Below are 20,404 nucleotides of genomic sequence, written 5' to 3' on the forward strand. Positions count from 1 at the left end.
TCTATTACATTAAGGTTGATGGTTGAAGTTGGCGGTTGAAGCTTGAAGTTTTTAGATTTTGGTTTTGTTTTCATTGTATAATATTTCTCATTTTATGATAACTTGGTTTTCGTTTTATGCTTTTTTTTATTTGGGTTTCTTTCTATCAATAACTATGTTTACTTTTCGTTTGTTTTTGAATGATCGAGTTTGATGTTCCTTTATTATTTTTGAGTCGATTTTACTTATGTTTTGGTTACAAAATAGATATAAATCTGATGTTCCGAACTGCCCTGTAAAATTCATTCTTGACGGTATTCATTGCGTCATACCGAAGATCTCTAGTAACTTTCTCTCTAATATTCTGTATAATTTACTTTTTCCAGAAATTGAAACTCATACTAACCCAGGCTTTCTGGTGGTGTATAAACATTAGTAAATCTTGGTCCAAAGGACTTCCACAATTATTCATTATTTTTTTATGATTATTTTTTATTAACACGTATTTTTTTTATTGCTTAGAATGAAATTAAAGTTACTAAATTTTTTAAAAATCATTGAATCAAAACCGAAACCGGTGAAACCAATCACTCAACCGAGGGGTAACATGATCTACTAATTTTATTTTTTCGGGTCAAAAAGATCCGACAGCAGAATCTCCAAAACGACAACGTTTGATCACCGATTAATAATGGTCACACACACGCGCATTGTAGTTTGTTTTTGGAATTTACGAAACGCGCTAATGAGCTTAGCTTCAGTTATCCACCACCACGGAGTCCTCTCCCCGGCGAAACCGGATCGAATCTTCTTAAACATTCCGGTGATCCCGCCGCATCGTCTCCGAGCTCGTGGATGGACTCAGTCTCCTCTCTCTCTCCTCGCAAATCCTTCTCTCGTTTCAGGTCTCCCTCTCTCTCAAAATTGCATTTTCATGTAAGTTGGATTCATCTAAATGTGCTTTTCAGCTGCGAATCATCGCCTCCTTCACATTGCGTGCGCCCGAGGAACTGATCAGGAAGATGATCTTTCTTCTTCTCCAGGTGAATGCTTCTTCAGGAGATGAGACTCTCTACATCATTAGTATTGAACTGTGATCTTACTTGTGATGATAATGTTTCTTGTGTGTGGGATGTTAGTACAGAGAAGGAGAAGATAGATCTTCTACCACACAAAGATGAAGATAAAGGCCTGAGAGATTATAATAATAATAATCGACAAGAAGAGACAAACAAAACTTCCTTCAGCACTGTTGCCTTGTGTGTTAGTAATCTTCTTGCATCTGATGCTAATAATATGTTTTTGCTCTGTAAACGAAACTTAATGTTTTACTCTATCCCTCAATAGGTAAGCACTGCCGTGGCGTTTGGGATCGGGATAGGTTTCAAGGATGGTGTTGGCAAGGCGTCAGAGTTTTTTGCAGGGTGCGTTGTCCTTTAAAAATATATATACAAGTTAGCTTAGCGATATCTTAAGTTAACTGTTTTTTTTTCAAACTCTTGCAGCTATTTATTGGAGCAAAGCTTGTCAGTGGACAACTTGTTTGTTTTTGTACTCGTCTTCAAGTACTTCAAAGTGCCACTCATGTACCAGGTACCTGATTATCTGCACAGAGATTTACTTCTTGACTATAATAGAGTATTCTGATTTTTAATATATAATTTTGCTATGTTGGATTTATTAGAATCGGGTGCTTACATATGGTGTAGCTGGTGCAATTCTCTTTCGCTTCTCGCTCATATTACTAGGAACAGCCACTCTTCAGGTGTTTGGACTTTGGATCAGAGCGTTTGTTATTGTATTGCTGTTTATTTTATTCTTTTTTCTGCCTCATTTGAGATCAATTTCTAAATCCTCTCTACAATCTTTCAGAGATTTGAAGCCGTGAATCTTCTGCTTGCGGCAGTACTCTTATATTCGTCTTTCAAGGTGCATGTTTCCTCATCTTAGCATCTATACCTATAATACACACACGACACAACTATTAGTAAGGAAAATAAAGGGTGGTCGGTCGCTTTTGCTGTGCCTAATGTCTTGTTGCAGTTATTTTCAAGTGAAGAAGATGATACAGATCTATCTGACAACTTCATTGTGAAGACATGCCAGAGATTTATTCCTGTCACATGTAATGTACCTCGTCTTTCTTCCTCCTGTTCCCTCTAGTTACTTGCATTATATGTAGTCATGCGTCTAATTTCAATGCTAATACTGTTTCCCATGCTTCCATTAGCTGATTTTTTTTTTAAACTGTGGGCAGCAAGTTACGATGGAAATAGGTTTTTCACAAAGAATGATGGCATTTGGAAAGTAAGTATTTGACTAAATTTATCTTAGTATCTTTTGACTGGGTTCTAATCTATCTCAAAACAATTTGAACAGGCCACACCATTGCTACTCACAGTAGCAGTAATCGAGCTCAGCGACATAGCATTTGCTGTATACTCCATCACCAGTTTGTGAATCTTTTTTGGTTTAAAAAAATGAAGCGCAGCACTAATGCTTGTTGCCCATTCTCTTAGGTTGACTCAATACCAGCTGTTTTTGGCGTCACAAGGGATCCTTTTATAGTCTTGACCTCTAATCTGTTTGCAATCATAGGTACTAACTTTTTTAGTCTGTACTTGATCTTGCTGATGTTGATGCTGCCAATATTATTGGAAAATTTGAATTGAATTTTTAGTGGGAGATTTTGCATAACAGTTTATTTATTATGTTTTTGTTGCAGGACTGAGGTCTCTCTATACTTTGATTTCTGAAGGAATGGGCGAGCTGGAATACTTGCAGGTATTATTTATCAAATGTTCCAACAAAACTAAGCAGTCAAATGCATAAGAGAGAGGGTTCCTTAACTGTGGTCATCAGTATCAAATCTTGTATTTGCCTTAACCAGCCATCAATAGCAGTTGTTCTTGGCTTCATCGGATTCAAGATGATCCTCGATTTCTTTGGTATATAATTCATTGTTTATTCATCCAAAATTTTCTTGAACAAAATCACCACAAAAAACTAAGCTCTTCCTCATTGCAGGCTTCCATGTATCGACGGAGGCATCACTTGGTGTCGTGGCACTCTCTCTCAGCACCGGAGTTTTGTTGAGCCTAACAAACAAATCCGGCGACAGCTAACTAAGAGAATGGGGAAGAGCTTCCAGATGTAGTCAATCAAACAGTTCATAAGAACAAAATCGCATTGTTCATTAAATCATTCCACAGATATGTTGCTGTAGATACAACACAGCTGCAGAGAACAAGATCTTTAGACCCAAACTTAATATATTTTGTCTGTAAGAATGTTGGCTTTGTTAGTCTGGCTATGGAACGAATTGATTGTTTTGAGACGAGTTGACTCTTCTTTGATAGCCAAGTCATTTTGTTGCTCAATCAAGGAGCTTGAAAGTGAGGAATGAGAAATGCTAAAAGTATGAGACTATTCATTTGGCTTTAGTCTTTCCATTCTCCATAACAGAGCTCTTATTCAGGCATTGCAAGATAATCAAACAAATTACTCTTCTAATTATCAAATAATCTCTACAAAATGCTTCTGTTTTTAGCTCAGCTTTGTGCTATGCTCTTTACTTATTTTAGCTAACCAATTGTCTCATCTCACCCTCGATCTTGTTTAGTGTCATATATCTAGCCTTTAATCATGAGATAACATCTACTTCTAACTTCATCATGTCTCTTAAAATCAATGGTAGATAGATATAAAGTGACAACTTGCAATAAATAATACACAAATCTCACCAGTTCCGTACACAATGGACTGGACTCACACATTCACTTATTTAAGTAGTTATCTTGGTTAAACAGGAACTCTTATCACGTGCAGTCTTAGAGGCAAAGCAAGGTCAGTCAAGCCTGGAAAGAAAAACACAAAATGTAAGAACATCTTCCAAGTAACTACAATAAACTAATGTGTCTAGGTATTTAAGATCAATGCTCGAGAGCGAGGCCGAGTAATGATAAATGTTGATGTGTTTTACCAGCATAGACAGCTCAGGGATGGGATTTAAACATCGCGAACGTGGTTGAAGTCCTCCAACTTCTTGAGATTCTCCCATGCCTTCTCCAAAACCTTGGCCTCGTAGACCTTCTTGGTCTCTCCATCAGCCACCTCCACGGTGAGATGGTGCATGGTTCCCGCCACAACCTGTGTTTTCGCACCGAGGAGCCTCCTGTACTCCAGAGTCACGTTCTACACACATAACACAATCATTTTGGAGACTGAACAGATGAATCTGATCAAATACTAAATTCAAAAATCTTAATAGAGCTTTCATCTATGAATGACTGTAGGGCCTAGCACAAAAACATTTTTTCTTACTCTCTAAAATTTATATGTCATAATGTTTAAAATGTTTTTAAAATTTAATCAGTAATATGTTATATATTTTGTAATGAAAATAAAACTATACACATATCAAATAATTGTGGCTCTTTTCGGTTTTATTTATTATATTTATAATTTTTTTATATATAAAAATATAAATTTATAAAAAATTGAGCCCCTTTGATTTTTTTTTCTTTTTTTGCCTCTTAATTATTATTACTGACTTAGCATAAGATCGGACGAGAAAATCACCAATCTGCTATGAAACAACAGCAAACAGATAATCAAAAGGAGAATGAAACCGTAATAGAAGCGTACCTCCTTCTTGTTATGCTCATCGACGGCGAAACGAGCGAGACTCTCGACTTGAAGATCATTTGCATTTGCATCAATATCGCGAACTCCTCCGACGATTGTTCCTCCTTGTTGATCCGCCATTATCGCCTGCTTCCTTTTTTTTTTCCTCCAAATATTATTATTTGATTCGTAGCTAATAAGTCTTCTAATTGCTGTACTTCTATATATAGAGGGAATCTTAAAGCGCGTTTTCGTATCCTTCAAGAATAGTTCTTTTCCAGTATTTGTGACTCATTATAACACTAACCATCGAAACTATATATTATATGTAAATCGAATTATACAGAGAGATTAAACTAAAAGAAGAAACTATTGATAAAATCCATAACCAGAAAGGGGTAAGGTCAGGCCCATACCGTATAGTATGTATCGGGCCGATCAAAAGATGTCACCACGAATAAGACATTTCTTCACCCTTTTTCTATGTTTAATTTGTCAACATTTGATAAAATCCTAGTAAAGTAACCAAAAAAAAAAAAAACTGTCAAATTTACTTTTGACTCTCTTAAGCAAAACATCTAATATGTTTGATTTTAAAAAAAAATTCTTTATATGAAATAGCTAGGAAAATAATATTCAATTCTTAAAAAAGAAAATTATATTTGGAGGACCTCTTCTAGCTAAAACATGTGTGGCATCACTGTATTGTCTTCTGACAAAGTAAAAAAGAAAAGTATATAGTTTACAGCTCCAAGTTTAGTGTTTGCAACTAAAATTGGTGATGGGCATGTTTTCAATTACCAACATTTGTGAATCAACTTCGAAAACAAACGTTAGAAGGAGTATTTGTGAACATTTATCAACATGTTGCTAAAAAAAAGAACATTTATCAACATTTGTGAATCTCTTTGTTTTATTTTAAGTGTAGATGATTAGTGTTGGTTCTTTTCTAGCTTCTGAGGGCAATGTTTACCTCACCGACTTATGGTTCTGAAAGAAATGTGTTCTTTGCCCGCTTATATTTGTAAGATTTGCATTTTCCTCGTTTAATATAATTTTCAGATGACAGAAAAAAAAAGAGTAATTCTTAACTACACCATTTTGCAAGCAGATAGGAAGTGACTATTTTGGAAAAATATTTCAGTCTAAAATGGATCACTTAAAGAATGGGTAGGTCAAATTGTCTTCCCATACCATAAGTGTGCGCAAATAAATACCGAGAAACAAAAACTTGTCTACTCTGTCTTTATTTATTTTTTGTAACTGCAAGTTGGTCAAGCGTTTGTTGTTGATACTAATTTGTTTCAAAAGAGATAAAAAGACACCAAGTCTTAAAAGTCACTTCCGTCTCCCTCCCACTCTCTCTCTCTCTCTCCCTTAAAAAACCAAACAAAGCAGAATCGATTTCATCAGCTAATCCACTAATTCTAATCCACCACCATGGCAACAACAACGACTCCCCGCCGCATAACCACCGGTTCGATCGCCTCGATCACCTCGGTCCAATCGCATTCCGCGGTTCGACCTCTATCAATGATCTCTCTAATCCGTCGACATCACCACCTCAACCTTCGTCTGCCGTCGCCAATTGCTCCTGCCTCCAGGCGGTGGCTAATCGAAGCGGTCGCGAGATCGCCCTGGGAAGGATCTGGTGACGGAGGAGCTCAGGCTGATGGTAAAAAGCCAGGTGTGTGCGGTTACGCCATCAGCGGCAACGAGGTCGAAGGGAGCAGCGGGGAGCTTGTGGAGGGAGATCAGCAGCATGTCAATACGATGGAGATGGTGATGTGGGCGGCGGCTACGGCGGCGTTTGGAGTCGCGAACCGTGTGATGTACAAGCTCGCGTTGGTCCCGCTCAAACAGTATCCCTTCTTCCTCGCGCAACTCTCCACCTTCGGGTAAAATGAAATCTCTGAGTTTTGCTTACTGACGTTAATTAATTTTATTTAGAGGTCGTTAACACGTTCTTAATCTTTCTTACAAACTATTGAGAACTAATTATAAAGCTCACCAACCTACGTGGTAATTCTTTAAAAAAAAACGTGGTATTTTAATATTTTGGCATCTCCGGTTTGCATGTTTTAGAGTTATTAGTCCTAAAGAATAGTTCGCAAGTCCTAACGACTTAGTGATTTGCACCAGATAGTTAAATATGTAGACATTTTTAAATAGTGAATGGAAACTTAAAATGTGCTTGGCTGGAAATGAAAATTTGGTTGAGAATGCATTTTCTTTCACAATTTTTGTTTGTTTTTCTCCGTAAAATGATCGCTCTAAAAATATGAGGTGTGATGTTATACATTTTTTAAAATACAAGGAGATATGAATAAATTGTAAATATTAGGTCAGATTTGGCTTGCAGTCTATTTTGAGTTGGATACCTTCTACTTGGGACATTATTGGAGGTGCATATCATTTCTCCACGAGAATTAACACACATATTTTATGATTATTTTATAATTCACAACTGGTCCAGATTAAGATTTATACCCCCACCAATTAACAGCTTATTTTCATCATAAACCATTTGCAAATTATACTTACATAACTCCAAACTGCTTTTCTGTTGACACAATATTTTTTTCTGTAAAAGAAACTTTAGCATAAACAATATTGCAATGATCCATTTTATACAAATATAGGCAAACTCAATTGGTTGAATATGTTACAAAACGAAATACTTGAATATGCTGCTAGAGGAAAAAAAACACAACGTTATAAGACCATCTCTAACGGGGTTCTCCACGTTAGGGTTCTTAATATATGTATTATGTATATATATATATGTGTAAACAATTATTGTAGAATTCCATAAATAAGAGTTTTTAAGTATTTTTAAAACCCTCTTTTAAGAACTTTGACTTATACTTATAGGGTTCTACAAAAATTGGAGACCCCAAAATTACTTATATATATATATATATAACACATATCAAGAATTCCAATGGGAAGAAACTCCGTCAGAGGGGCTCTAGGTTGGTGGAACCAAACTATTAGTATTTTAAAAAGGTGGTGGAACCAAATTGAATAAAGTCCATCCATACGATTATCCGCCCCTTAGCGGCTTCTAAGTAATAGTCTTATGGGGTCCCCCCAGTGGCCTTGGACTTGATTAGTATAATTCCTTATGGTCCTAGCTTGTGAGGCTGAAAATACCAAACCAAGCCAAATTGATGGTTTATTCCCATTTTGTCACAATTTTTTCTCAAGTCGAAAGCAGTAACAAATAGAGAAGTACATACAACTACATAAACATTCTATTGCCAAAACTTAAATGGCAGCTGAAACTAAACCAAACAGAAGTGATTATGCTAACTCTTCTTTGTTCTTAAACCCAAACTAAAGGGAAACCAAACCGGAATTGATTGTAAACCGAAACGTGCACCCATACTATTAAAGTCCCTTTTCCTCTTAATTTCTAGTGGTTGCTGCCTGCAGGGCAAGTTTGATTAGCTTATTGCCTTGCATCCGATTCTTAACTTGTCAACAAAATGTCTATAATTGAGGATCATAAGATAATGCTACATGTGCTTAACAGAGTGTTTAAAGTGGCTTTCTTCACTGTACATGATGTTGGGTAAATATATTCGGAATAAGTCTATAGTGGTTGCTCTGTTCTTGGTGGACCAGAAACTTTGATCAATACTCGCCATGAACTATTTGTTTTCCTATCCATTTTCTTTATTGCTTATTTGCTTAAATGATGTCTTGGAAACATCTTGTTCTATATATCAAAGGCTTTAGTTTACAGAATAAACATTTCTTCTGTTTGATATTTGGTTCATGTAGGTATGTAGCTGTATATTATTCAATCTTGTATTTTCGATATCGTGCTGGAACTGTTACAGATGAGATGCTCTCGGTGCCTAAGATGCCATTTTTAATTGCTGGCGTCTTGCAGGCTTTAGCTGCAGCTGCTGGGATGGCAGCTACAGGTATAATAACATTACTCTTTATACTAATGTCCGTCCATGCGATCCTTACTTACATTTGTTTTTGCGTTCCTATTTCTTAAATGGAATATATAATAGCTTTGTAATTTTCATCTACGAGATGGCTTTGCTGGCTTTATTTTAATAGCTTTATATTTTTATCGACCATAAGTATTCATTTCATTGTTTTTTTTTCCCTTTATTTCAGCAAATCTCTCTGGGCCATCTACTACAGTTTTATCTCAGGTTAGAAGCAGTATAAACATGTTTTCTTCGTTCAAAAAACATTTTCTTGCTAACTAAATATCCGTTTGTTTCCTTGCAGACATTTCTTGTCTGGCAAATCTTCTTCTCCATTATATTTCTCAGGAGGAGATATAGCGTAAACCAAATACTCGGATGCACTCTTGTAGCTCTTGGTGTAGTCGTCAGTGTGGCAAGGTGTCCTCTTGTTCGACTTTCCTTTGATATTTTCACAAATGATAGGAACCACTAATAGTATTGTTATTGCATCTTCAGTGGCTCAGGTGCTGCTCATTCCTTAAAGGAAGCTGGAGTATTTTGGATTCTTCTTATGGTCCTTTCTTACCTTTTCCAAGGAGCAGATACAGTACTAAAGGTCCGTTAATCACAATTTGACAAGCCTTTAAACTATTGTCATTATTCTATTTAATCTCAGATTCTTTTTTTTTTTATATAGGAAGTCATTTTTATAGATAGCCAGAAACGATTGAAGGTACATACACAATCTCAGAGTTTTCATTTATTTATTTTGTGTGCTTGAAGTTCTGAAAACTCATCTCCTCTTACTATCACAGGGAGCTTCACTCGATCTTTTTATAGTAAATTCATATGGTTCAGCCTTCCAAGTAAGTACTCTCTAAGCTCTGACTTGCATTGCAAGCAAAGTAACTTTGCCTCTATTGATGATACTGTGACCAATTCAGGCCATTTGCATTGCACTGCTTCTTCCATTTCTTTCAAAACTTTGGGGCATACCGTTTAACCAACTCGGTAGCTACCTAAAAGACGGCGCGGCTTGCTTTCTCAACATCGGGACAATGACAAAAGGATGTGAAGGGGCTCCGTTGTTGCCTCTGTTGTTTGTGATAGCAAACATTGGCTATAACATTGCGCTTTTGAGACTACTCAAGATTTCATCGGCGGTGGTTTCATCTCTTGCATCGACAGTTTCAGTGCCCATTGCAGTGTTCTTGTTCACATTGCCATTACCTTACCTTGGAGTTGCATCATCACTTCCAAATGGGTTCATGGGAGGAACAATTATACTTGTATTGGGGATGCTTGTTTACAGTTGGGCCCCACAAGGACCTAACGGATCTCATACTGATTCAGCCATTCCTTCACCTCCTCCCACTTAGAGTGAGTTTGATTAGAGTTTCTGTTTTTAGTAAGACATTTGAGAGATTTGTGAAATTATCAAACTAGAAAAAGATAATCTAAGATCTGAATATCATAAAATATTTTAATGATGTTAATTGGAAAAGTTGACATTTTTGAAAGTTGCTGGATGGATTTTGATATTATTATTTGGTTGATAGAATCCAGTTATTCAGTTAATGACATTTTTCAATAAATTAAATAGGATTAAATTTCTTAATTACATGTCAAAAAATCCCAATTAAGAATTTTTTTTCCATATGTCAGATAAGATGAATTAAAATTTGCAGAATGTCCATTTGTTTTCAAAAACTTGATCTTTTGATATTAAAAAGAAAATATTATATATATGGGGTAAAGTGAATTGACATTTGGAAGATAAGAACATACAGTTTTGTAACAAGTATAAATCACCAGGATTAGCTCTCAACCTTGTCCTAAATCTTTAACGTCTTCTCTTTACTTTAAATAACAACATTACAGACAAGCTTTAGTCCTAAACTTCCTCTCTATCAACAAACCCTATAACCCTTTGAACCTAAAACCAACGAAGAGAACAAAAACATTCTATTCATAGGCATTTGACAACCAAAAACACCTAACGATTTCTTGCTCTAGAAGAAACAAAAACCAGAGGAAGGAAAAAAAAATGATACTAAAAGAATAAAAACACAAAAAAAAACCCTTTCAATCTCTCTTCCTCCTTGAGCTTGTGACCTCCTTCCTCTCCCCCACCGCAACAATGGGAAACTGTTGTTCTCAAGGACGGGACTCAGCCGATAACGCAGATGGATACACACAAGACAAGGGCATAACCGCTTCAACTGCTGAGCCTTCGGTACCACAATCCAAACACGCCCCTCCTTCTCCTCCTCCCGCAACAAAACAAGGCCCTATAGGACCTGTCTTAGGCCGACCCATGGAAGATGTAAAATCTTCATATTCTCTAGGGAAAGAGCTAGGTCGTGGACAGTTTGGTGTCACGCACCTCTGCACGCAGAAGGCAACAGGTCAGCAGTTCGCTTGCAAGACCATTGCCAAAAGGAAGCTTGTGAACAAAGAAGACATTGAGGATGTCAGAAGGGAAGTGCAGATAATGCATCACATGACCGGTCAGCCAAACATTGTTGAGCTTAAGGGAGCTTACGAGGATAAACATTCTGTGCATTTGGTCATGGAGCTTTGCGCTGGTGGAGAGTTGTTCGATAGGATTATTGCTAAAGGACATTACTCTGAGAGAGCAGCTGCTTCTTTGTTGAGAACCATTGTTCAGATAATCCATACTTGTCATTCGATGGGGGTTATTCATAGGGATTTAAAGCCTGAGAACTTTCTGTTGCTCAGCAAAGATGAGAACGCTCCTCTCAAGGCCACTGACTTTGGGCTGTCTGTTTTTTACAAGCCAGGAGATGTGTTTAAGGATATTGTGGGTAGTGCTTATTACATTGCACCAGAGGTTTTGAAAAGGAAGTATGGACCAGAAGCTGATATTTGGAGTATTGGTGTTATGTTGTATATCCTCTTATGTGGTGTTCCACCTTTCTGGGCTGGTAAAGATAATCTGTCTATCGATAACAAGATTATAAACATATCTAGATAGACATGTGGGTTTGGGTAGTTTGGAATCCAGGTAGTTTGATTCGACCAAAATCTCGCCGAATTGAACCGAAAAAGTTCTTCGATGTTCGGTTAGTTCAGTTTTAAACTTTTTACCGAAACTAACCGAAGTTTTTGGTTTCGATTATATTTCGGTTAAAGATTCGGTATAACTCGGTAATTTTGGTTTGTTCGGTTACTTTGATTCGAAATTTTGGTTAATTCGGTTCGAAATTTGCTTTTAACAATTTTTTTTTAAAAAACCGAACTAACCGATTACCGAACTAACCAAAAATTTGGTTCGGTTAAAAACCGCAAGCCTATATCTAAAGATGATTTTTATAATATATATTCATGTGTTGTAATTACCTGATGATTATAGAATCGGAGAATGGAATATTCAACGCCATCTTAAAGGGACATGTTGATTTCTCAAGTGATCCATGGCCATCACTCTCACCTCAGGCGAAGGATCTTGTAAAGAAGATGCTCAACTCTGATCCAAAGCAAAGACTAACTGCTGCTCAAGTTCTCAGTAAGCATATACTAAACACACAACCAAAAAAAAAACCCAAAGCATAACAATCTCTCTCCATGCCAATTAATGTTTGTTTTTTAGACCATCCATGGATCAAGGAGGATGGAGAAGCACCAGATGTTCCTCTTGACAACGCGGTGATGTCAAGGCTCAAGCAATTCAAAGCAATGAACAATTTCAAGAAAGTTGCATTGCGGGTGATAGCAGGTTGCTTATCAGAGGAAGAGATCATGGGGTTGAAGGAGATGTTTAAAGGCATGGACACTGATAGCAGTGGAACAATTACACTCGAAGAGCTAAGACAAGGACTCGCTAAGCAAGGTACAAGGTTGTCAGAATACGAAGTCCAACAGTTAATGGAAGCTGTAAGTCCTTTAAAAGCTAACAACAATTTTTAGCTTTTGTCATATGCTGAGCAACTTAAGGAAGGAGACTCACCATTTCTGTTTTTTGGTTTGATTCTACAGGCTGATGCTGACGGTAATGGAACAATAGACTATGGTGAGTTTATTGCAGCTACAATGCATATTAACAGACTTGACAGAGAAGAACATCTCTACTCAGCCTTCCAACACTTCGACAAAGACAACAGTGGGTATATCACAATGGAAGAGCTGGAGCAAGCTCTTAGGGAGTTTGGCATGAATGATGGCAGAGACATTAAAGAGATAATCTCCGAGGTTGATGGAGACAATGTAAGAAACAACAGCTCCCTTTCAAACTGAAACAAAGCATCTAACAATCTCATTATTAATAACCAAAATTTCTGATGCAGGATGGTCGGATAAACTATGATGAGTTTGTGGCAATGATGAGAAAAGGAAACCCGGATCCCATCCCAAAGAAGCGGCGTGAGCTTTCATTTAAATGACCAAAGTAGAGGAAGAGAGAAGATAGTAAGAGAGCAGAACATGACTCAGAGAAACTCATGCTAATCATTGAAATGGAGGAGATCTAGAAGGGAGGAGAAGGCTCAAGAAGTTTAAAAAAAAAAATCATCAAGTGAGAATTTGATTGTATGTACATTTTCTCTTCTAGTTGTTTACTACTTAAAGTGACATGGGTTTCTCAATGTACTTAAAACTTCTCTTGTATGTGTTAGTGATGTTTGTTCTTACTTAATTACTGGCAAAAACACTTGAAAACATACAAAGCTAAACACAACATCAACAATGGCAATGTTCACATTCTAGTATCTAGGCTAATCATCTTAATAGAATATCCAGATGTAATCAGGCAATGATTATCAATTAGACCACAGAGGTGGATGTTACAGGAAGTTCATGCACTGTCAAAATGGAGTGAGAGGGAAGATTCTTTTTTTTTTGAAAAAGAGCATTCAATTTAAAAAGACAAGTGATCACATAGTTTGAGAAAGTTGGATACATAAAGTAAGCAATGAAAGAACTATTAAACCAAAAACTTAGTAATAATACTCTTTAGTTTGACCAAACTAAGAAAGATACTTGTGCACTTGATTTAGGAACCTTGACCCTTACGGCCTCGTTTCTTTTTTCCACGCATTGTCATCCATTCCATTCCTTGGTACTTTTGTGTAGGCTTGATCAACCTTCCCCTTCTTGTCACACTTCCAAGTTCATCCAATTGCTCGGTAATATGAAAATCACTTTCCATACCACCAAACTCTTGGTTGGACTCGGTTGAAAGAAAGGTCATGGTTAAAAGATCATTTCTTGAGTGTGTAATACCCTCATTAATGATAATATCTGATGGAACATTATCCATAATCTGGAGAGAAGTGTGAGCAGATGATGAACCTGCTAGTGTAGAGGCTAAAGTAGATTTGGCATCCGAAGATGAATGGCAGAAAATAGTAGAGCTATCCTTTTGAGAAGTAGTTACCCGAAGAGACAAAAAACCTGCTAATGGAGGTAAAGTCGACTGAGAGTTGGAGCATGTGGCTATTGTTACCGAAGAGTTTGTGGGGCAGCTTGGTGGAATTAAATGATCCTTTGGCTCAACACCAGCTTGGTGGGAAGATTCTTACTAGAGGCAATTCAACAGGAGTCATATCACTGAGTAGGAAAGCTTCCTCAAGCTCATCCATATCAAAAGGTTGGATGCGGCTATTAGTAGTAGTACCCTCACGGCTCTGAGACGTAAGCTGTTCTAATTGCAATCCAGCTCCTTTTCTAATCTCAGCTTGTTCCTCATGGATTTTCATTATTATTTATATAAATTCCAAGTTTTTTAATGTGATTTTTTTTGTTAAAGGTGACGAACGGATGGTTCAGGAACTTACTCTGCCATTTCGAGAAGGTTAATACTCATAACTATATTTTTATTGGCCCTAGGTTTGAGTTGTTGTATGATCTTTCGAGAAGAGGACATCCTGTGATCGATGCGGATATGTTTCTGGACAAGGTGTTAACAAAATCAGTCAAGGAGGCTATGAGTAATGCTTACGTTGTTAAGAAATGTTTAGAGCTTGGATACAGCACGTGGGTGTTATCTAGTAATGCGCTTTTGGTGGATGAAGGTTTACTCCTTGAGAGAATTAGATCAGAATATAACTTCTATATAGGGGAAAACTTTGGGGTTTTGATTGTTAAATCTTCATTGGTTACTCAGAAGCTATGGAGCAGCATTGAATCCTCAGCTAGGAAGAATCAAGGTGTAGATTTTATTCATTTAGTGAAAGAGGTAGTGGAGGGAAAGGGGAAGATGGTTAAGACTGTAGAGACAGTGAGTATTGGAGAGAATACTAATGCCAACCAATCGTTGGGAGATGGCAACCGGTGGTGTATTGGTCACGTGAGGTTGATTCCAGTATCATTCGGACAAAGCTTGAGGAATTGAACTTGTGGCTTATTAATGATGATCTCTCTTGCAAGACTGTGGTTTGTCATAGCTCATAACGTTAGAGAGAAAAAAAGAGTTAGTGGCATTTTCTGGTGATGGCATGGCAATGATTCACACGGAGCTTTGTGAGGGATTGAGTTATTTAGTTTTTCTTATTTAGGTTCATGCAATTGTATGTATACCTGATAAGAAATGTGGAAACTGATCATTGTGGTATAGATTGTAAAACCAAGACAAGCAAATGGTACTCGTTTTAGATCAATAGCAATAATCTGTAGTTTGTTTGTTAGCCTAAATGGTACACATGCATGTCTAATAGTATATGCAAGTGGAGTTATTCTGATTCCGATTTAAAAGTAAAAGTAAAATTTTAATTTTTAAATATATATATATATATATATAAATTAATCAAAAATAATAATTTATTAGATATATTTTAAAAAAAAAATTCAAAGAAAGTTAAACATAATATAGATAGAACTATTATTTTTTAAAATTATTTCATTATATTATCATATATACAGTCAATATATTTTTTGAACAGAGTCAAAAAAAAAAAATATTTGAGAGGGACTGATGCTACAGTTGGAGTTTAAACCAATCTATCCGCATCATAATGTTTATTAAGCATAGGAGTCACTTCACTACTGGTCCTAAAAAATTCAAAAAAGACAAGTAGTTTTGATATTTTATATATTATAACAAAAATAATCACTTTGTTCATTTGTGATTTTTTTTGTTTCGATCATTCTCTAGAAAGTTTATCAAGTTTTACATAACTTAATCATCATATTTTTTTTTATATCTTTATCTTTTATTTAAAATACAAATAAATATTGTTTAAGATAATTCTAAGAAAATATTTTCAGAATCAAAATACAATTTATTTTCGAAAATTAATTAACTTTAATTTTAATTATCATAAAATATAATTAGAATTTCAAATTAAATTTATTTTTGATTGATGAAAGAAAATTAAGTCATATAAATATTTTAATTTTATTCTAATGATAATAGCAATTTAAATTGATTAATTTTCAAAATACATTTGGAAAATAAATATAAATATTTATGTTAAAAATATAATATGATGACAGAACAACTTAATATTCACAAACTATGTAATACATGTATAAAAAATTTTACATATCTTAAATGTTTTATATACAATAATATATTATCTAAAATGAATAAACGTAAAAAAATATTGCTAAAAGAAAATTCAGCTTTGAATGACGGTGGATCAGAATTTAGTATAAATTAAACACAAAACAATTTTCAGATATGCTTTTTTTATGCATATATTAATTTTTTTAGTAACTAAATGCAAACACAATAAGATAAATATATAATAAGAAGCGAAAAATGCATGTAACGATCTTAAACAATTGATTAATTATAACATATAAACTATGAAATTATTGTATTTGAAATAGTTATATAAATATTTATATATATGATTAACGTTAAAAATGTATATCACCAATGATCTAAAATAAATATCTATGTATATAAATTGAAAAAATATCTCCGCGGTTGCGCAAGATCTAGTACCTTGTTCATTTTGGACAAACTGCAAGGGACAAAAATACAATGTACAGTATCACCTTTTCCATGTGTACAATTACTTCATCAAAGTCAAGTAAGTCTGCACACAATTCGACGCTTGAGTTTGTTGTTGTTTTTGACACAATAACACCAAACTGAAGTAAATAATTGAACCTACGGGTCCACAACCAAACAAATTCTCGATGAAAAAGAAAGGTTACCAGAGCCCAATCCAGATTACACTAACCTGTCATTATAAAAAAGATTATGCAAGGACGATCTGCCCACTAAAATACTCTTCACTTTTTCTTTCTTTTTTCAAGTATGATTGATAGTCATGGGTGAGGGTATTCACGTCACGTGTGTTCAATTATGCAAGGTCCACCTGAGGATGTTAATACTATTTAAAATTTTGTATCATTAAACTAATTGTAAGAAAATTATAGTTCGTACTTCGTACCCTATGAAGTTATATTTCTAATTCATTATTATGTTTATAGAATATATAACTTTGTGGATGATGGACATGCATGAATCACGACGGAGCGTCACTCCCACACTCTCCTGAATTATGCTAAAATTGGCTCAATATGATATATATTCCGATATCACCCCGTCTCTCCACTCAAAGTCAGACTCGTAGACTCGTAGTACTATGTTGAACCACCTTTAATTTAAAACGTCATTACGTTGAAGGAATAAAAACATTTCTAAAAGATGCCAGAGGAATAAAAAGTGCATAAAATTAATCTAGGTTAGGCTTCGCATCTTACCAACTATCAACCTCCACACTTGGGCTTCCCGTTTGATCATTGTAGACGTCATAGATATTGGTTGTATGGCTGTAGTCAAGTGGTAAACAAGATATGAGAATGTGTTAAAAATGAAAGTACTCTCCTCAAGTTTTGAATTTCCTTTAAAACAAAATCACAGCTATATGGAAAACCTGAGCTTGAGATTCAGATCATATAATTCAAAAATCGGGGTTATGTTATGCAGTTTTACTTGGTTCATACAGTTTTGTAATATTTTGAAGAAAAAAAATACCTTTTAGCGCTAAATGTATTTATACTGAAACTGAATGGATCAACCGATATGATATATATTAAAAAAAAACGTCATTGATATTAGTCTAGTTTAATTATTACCATAATCTGCCATAAATAGAATGTAAAATGATTATTTTTCTAATGGTGAAACGTTCTGAAACTGAAGATGAATTAGTATTATCAACCCTAGAAAGAAAAAGCTGGACCCATCTTGTTCATGTGCATGTGACATTTCAGCTTTTTCCCATTGCACAAATGCATATTGATCGCCACACAGTGCCTGTACAGTGCTACCAATATGTAATTATGTATCACGCCCAAACTCGGCCACTCCGCCACCAAAATGGTATTTGACAATTTTAAACCTTTAATCAAATCCTTATAATGTAATCGACTCAATAGTTTTCATTACATTATGGGGTCTTCCAAAAAAAGCCCTTCATGTCCTTATTTTAAATGCTATTTTAACGCAAACCGTTGAAAAAGTAAACAACAATAATAAAAAGAAAGAGGTTTTGAGTCTTGGTCTGATTTAAACCCTTTTATAAACCACATCCTTAAAATTTAATCGACTCAATACTCGTCTTTCCATCATGGGGTCTTTCAAAAAAATCCTTCAAGTAGTCCGAGTACACAACCTTTCTGTACCGAGCCATCTCATTGTTCTCTAACACCTCTTGTAACGGCTCAATAACCGAATCATGAACCGGTCCGCAGAAAACCGGAATAGAAACCCGGCTACAAGATTTATTGACCAGCACACAATGCTCCACGCTCCTATACCTATCATTGCTCATAATCTGTAACACGTCTCCAATATTAACCACAATTGCTCCAGGAATTGGAGGGACATGAGCCCAATTTTCCCCGTCCTCGGTGGCTCGAGCGTAGAGGCTGCTTAAGACACCGTCCTCTTGTAGGAGGAGAGTGAGGGTGTTGATGTCTGAGTGGCGACCAGTTCCTATTGCGAGGCTTGGCTCAGGACATTGAGGATAGTAGTTGAAATTCATCCTCATTGTTCCCATTAGAGTTCGTTGACTAGACTCGTTGATGGTTGAGTTTAGATTGTTCATAAGTATGGTTAAGATATTATTGGCGATTGGTTTCATCCTCTTGAAATGGTCTGTCACTTGTTCCCTATACAAATTATAAAACCATCTTATAATAGTTTACTTATAACTGCTTCTACGTTGTAATTATGTTACAAAGATATATTGACAATTATAACTATTAAATTATGCTTATATGTTTTTAATGGTGAAATGACTGAGATAGCATAAAAAACTATGACAAGAAAATCACAAAGAAGAAAAATCTCCAAAATAACACTAATTAAACGCTAAAATGATTAAATTACTTTAAATCCTATTTTTCACCTTAATCCCACCCTATAAATATTAAACTCTAAACCGTAATCAGTACAATCAAATTTAAAGTAAAAAGGGTTGTACTTTTAAATTTTAACTAATGCTATTTTAGGAATTTTTCCATTTGCTTATTTTAAAACAAAAAAAAAGTGTTTGTGTTATTCTAGAGTATTTTTTAATGTAAGAGCACCATTAACCCTCGTTGTTTAGGGGGTGCTTAGCAATTTTTTAATTAAAAAAAAAGAAAGAGAAGAAGAAGAAGAAGCAGCGGTTAATTAGACATCACAAGCTGATGTTGCTTGCACTGTTCGCAATCCCCCTTACACGTAGCAGCCCGCGATTGATTATTTTTTTAATTTTTTTTTCAGACAAAAAAATTTAAAAAATTAAAATGTTTTTTAAGCACTCCATTTAAGCAATTTTAGGATTAATGATGCTTTAAACTGATAATAGAACTGTAGTTTTTTTTTTGAGAAAAATAAACAGAACCGTTGTTGGTTACAGATGAACTGTACTTACTTGCAGACAGGAGGCCACGTGGCATCAAAGCCATGTCGCTGAGGAAGAAACTCAAACTTGAGGAAGTCTCTCCACTCCAAAACATTCTCTTTGTAAGGATTGAAACTAGTGGTCAGCCACGCCGTCTCCGACACTGAACTTCCTCTCCAGTACCTTCTCCTCTCTTCCGCTGGCAACTCAAAAAAACCACGCGCCGCCGCAATCAAAGCCTTCAACTCCGCTGGAGTTATCCCGTGGTTAACTATCTGAAACAACCCGAGCTTAGCCGCTGCATGGCAGATCTCACTAGCCACGTGCGGGTCATTCCAGTTAGACACGTCGATGACAGGAATTTGCGACGGTGATGAGAGGATTTTGTCGGAAGTGAGGCGTTCTTGAGGAGGTTGAATGTATGGAGAAGGAAGTGCGGTTAGTTTCAGAGAGTCGACGAGACCTTTCACTCCGTTTCTCTGGTTCACCACGAACTCTCTCACGTCAGTGGTTGGAGTCATGGTTTAAGGTAGCTAGTGAGTGAATGAAAATATTTATGGTATGGATGCTTTCTTTTATACATGAAAATGACGTAATAGCACGATTAACCCGGAGTTATTAGAATGAGTTTTTAGCAGAAGTTAAGAGACGATTTCTTAATTTTTAACTAAAAAAGCTAAGAACCGATTCTTAAATAAGGATTTTAAGAACTGGTTCTTAACTTTTTTAGTTAAAAATTAAGAAACCGTTTTTTAATTTTCGCTAAAAACCCCACTCTAAAAACTCCGGATTAATATGGTAAAGTTACTATGGTCATTCACCTAAAAGTTTACTCACATTGGCAATAAAGAAAAACATGTCTATAAAGAAAAAAATCATGTTAGCCACCGCATCATTTAAGTAGGGGACACCCCACTCAAACCACCGATTAGGACATAATTTGCGAGATATATTTTAAAATTTTTTTGTTAGTATTTATATGTAAAGAAAAGTTCTATAACAGTAATATTTATAAGAATTTGTAGCATTTCTATGAATTTTTAATTAATAAATCAA

General features: G+C 35.5%; 5 protein-coding genes across 5 annotated transcripts; 3 read left to right on the forward strand and 2 right to left on the reverse strand.

The window, feature by feature from the left end:
• Positions 1-654: 654 nt before the first annotated feature.
• Positions 655-3,356, forward strand: LOC106322276 (uncharacterized membrane protein STKORF319-like). The gene is made up of 14 exons (XM_013760380.1): positions 655-884; positions 948-1,022; positions 1,124-1,242; positions 1,327-1,403; positions 1,485-1,572; positions 1,664-1,744; positions 1,852-1,908; positions 2,023-2,104; positions 2,237-2,286; positions 2,359-2,415; positions 2,499-2,577; positions 2,705-2,763; positions 2,870-2,927; positions 3,007-3,356. Exons 1-14 carry the CDS (start codon positions 671-673, stop codon positions 3,102-3,104), a joined length of 1,194 nt encoding a protein of 397 aa, XP_013615834.1. The 5' UTR covers positions 655-670; the 3' UTR covers positions 3,105-3,356.
• Positions 3,357-3,637: 281 nt separating this feature from the next.
• On the reverse strand, positions 3,638-4,885 carry LOC106322289 (cysteine proteinase inhibitor 1). Its single transcript, XM_013760386.1, has 3 exons — positions 4,627-4,885; positions 3,962-4,173; positions 3,638-3,836 (listed from the first exon to the last, which is right to left on the reverse strand). The coding sequence occupies exons 1-2, from the start codon at positions 4,744-4,746 to the stop codon at positions 3,988-3,990; spliced, it is 306 nt and encodes a 101-aa protein (XP_013615840.1). The 5' UTR covers positions 4,747-4,885; the 3' UTR covers positions 3,638-3,836; positions 3,962-3,987.
• A 972-nt stretch (positions 4,886-5,857) lies between these two features.
• LOC106327809 (protein CLT3, chloroplastic) lies at positions 5,858-10,060 on the forward strand. The gene is made up of 8 exons (XM_013766072.1): positions 5,858-6,503; positions 8,395-8,540; positions 8,746-8,783; positions 8,863-8,978; positions 9,057-9,156; positions 9,238-9,273; positions 9,356-9,406; positions 9,485-10,060. The coding sequence occupies exons 1-8, from the start codon at positions 6,046-6,048 to the stop codon at positions 9,917-9,919; spliced, it is 1,380 nt and encodes a 459-aa protein (XP_013621526.1). The 5' UTR covers positions 5,858-6,045; the 3' UTR covers positions 9,920-10,060.
• Positions 10,061-10,416: 356 nt separating this feature from the next.
• Positions 10,417-13,192, forward strand: LOC106323088 (calcium-dependent protein kinase 17-like). Its single transcript, XM_013761260.1, has 5 exons — positions 10,417-11,488; positions 11,917-12,069; positions 12,154-12,437; positions 12,540-12,767; positions 12,848-13,192. The coding sequence occupies exons 1-5, from the start codon at positions 10,681-10,683 to the stop codon at positions 12,941-12,943; spliced, it is 1,569 nt and encodes a 522-aa protein (XP_013616714.1). The 5' UTR covers positions 10,417-10,680; the 3' UTR covers positions 12,944-13,192.
• A 4,723-nt stretch (positions 13,193-17,915) lies between these two features.
• Positions 17,916-19,879, reverse strand: LOC106325604 (feruloyl CoA ortho-hydroxylase 1). The gene is made up of 2 exons (XM_013763651.1): positions 19,379-19,879; positions 17,916-18,629 (listed from the first exon to the last, which is right to left on the reverse strand). The coding sequence occupies exons 1-2, from the start codon at positions 19,867-19,869 to the stop codon at positions 18,050-18,052; spliced, it is 1,071 nt and encodes a 356-aa protein (XP_013619105.1). The 5' UTR covers positions 19,870-19,879; the 3' UTR covers positions 17,916-18,049.
• Positions 19,880-20,404: the final 525 nt, after the last annotated feature.

This window comes from Brassica oleracea, chromosome C2 (genome assembly GCF_000695525.1).
Source record: "Brassica oleracea var. oleracea cultivar TO1000 chromosome C2, BOL, whole genome shotgun sequence".
NCBI classification, from domain to species: Eukaryota; Viridiplantae; Streptophyta; class Magnoliopsida; order Brassicales; family Brassicaceae; genus Brassica; species Brassica oleracea.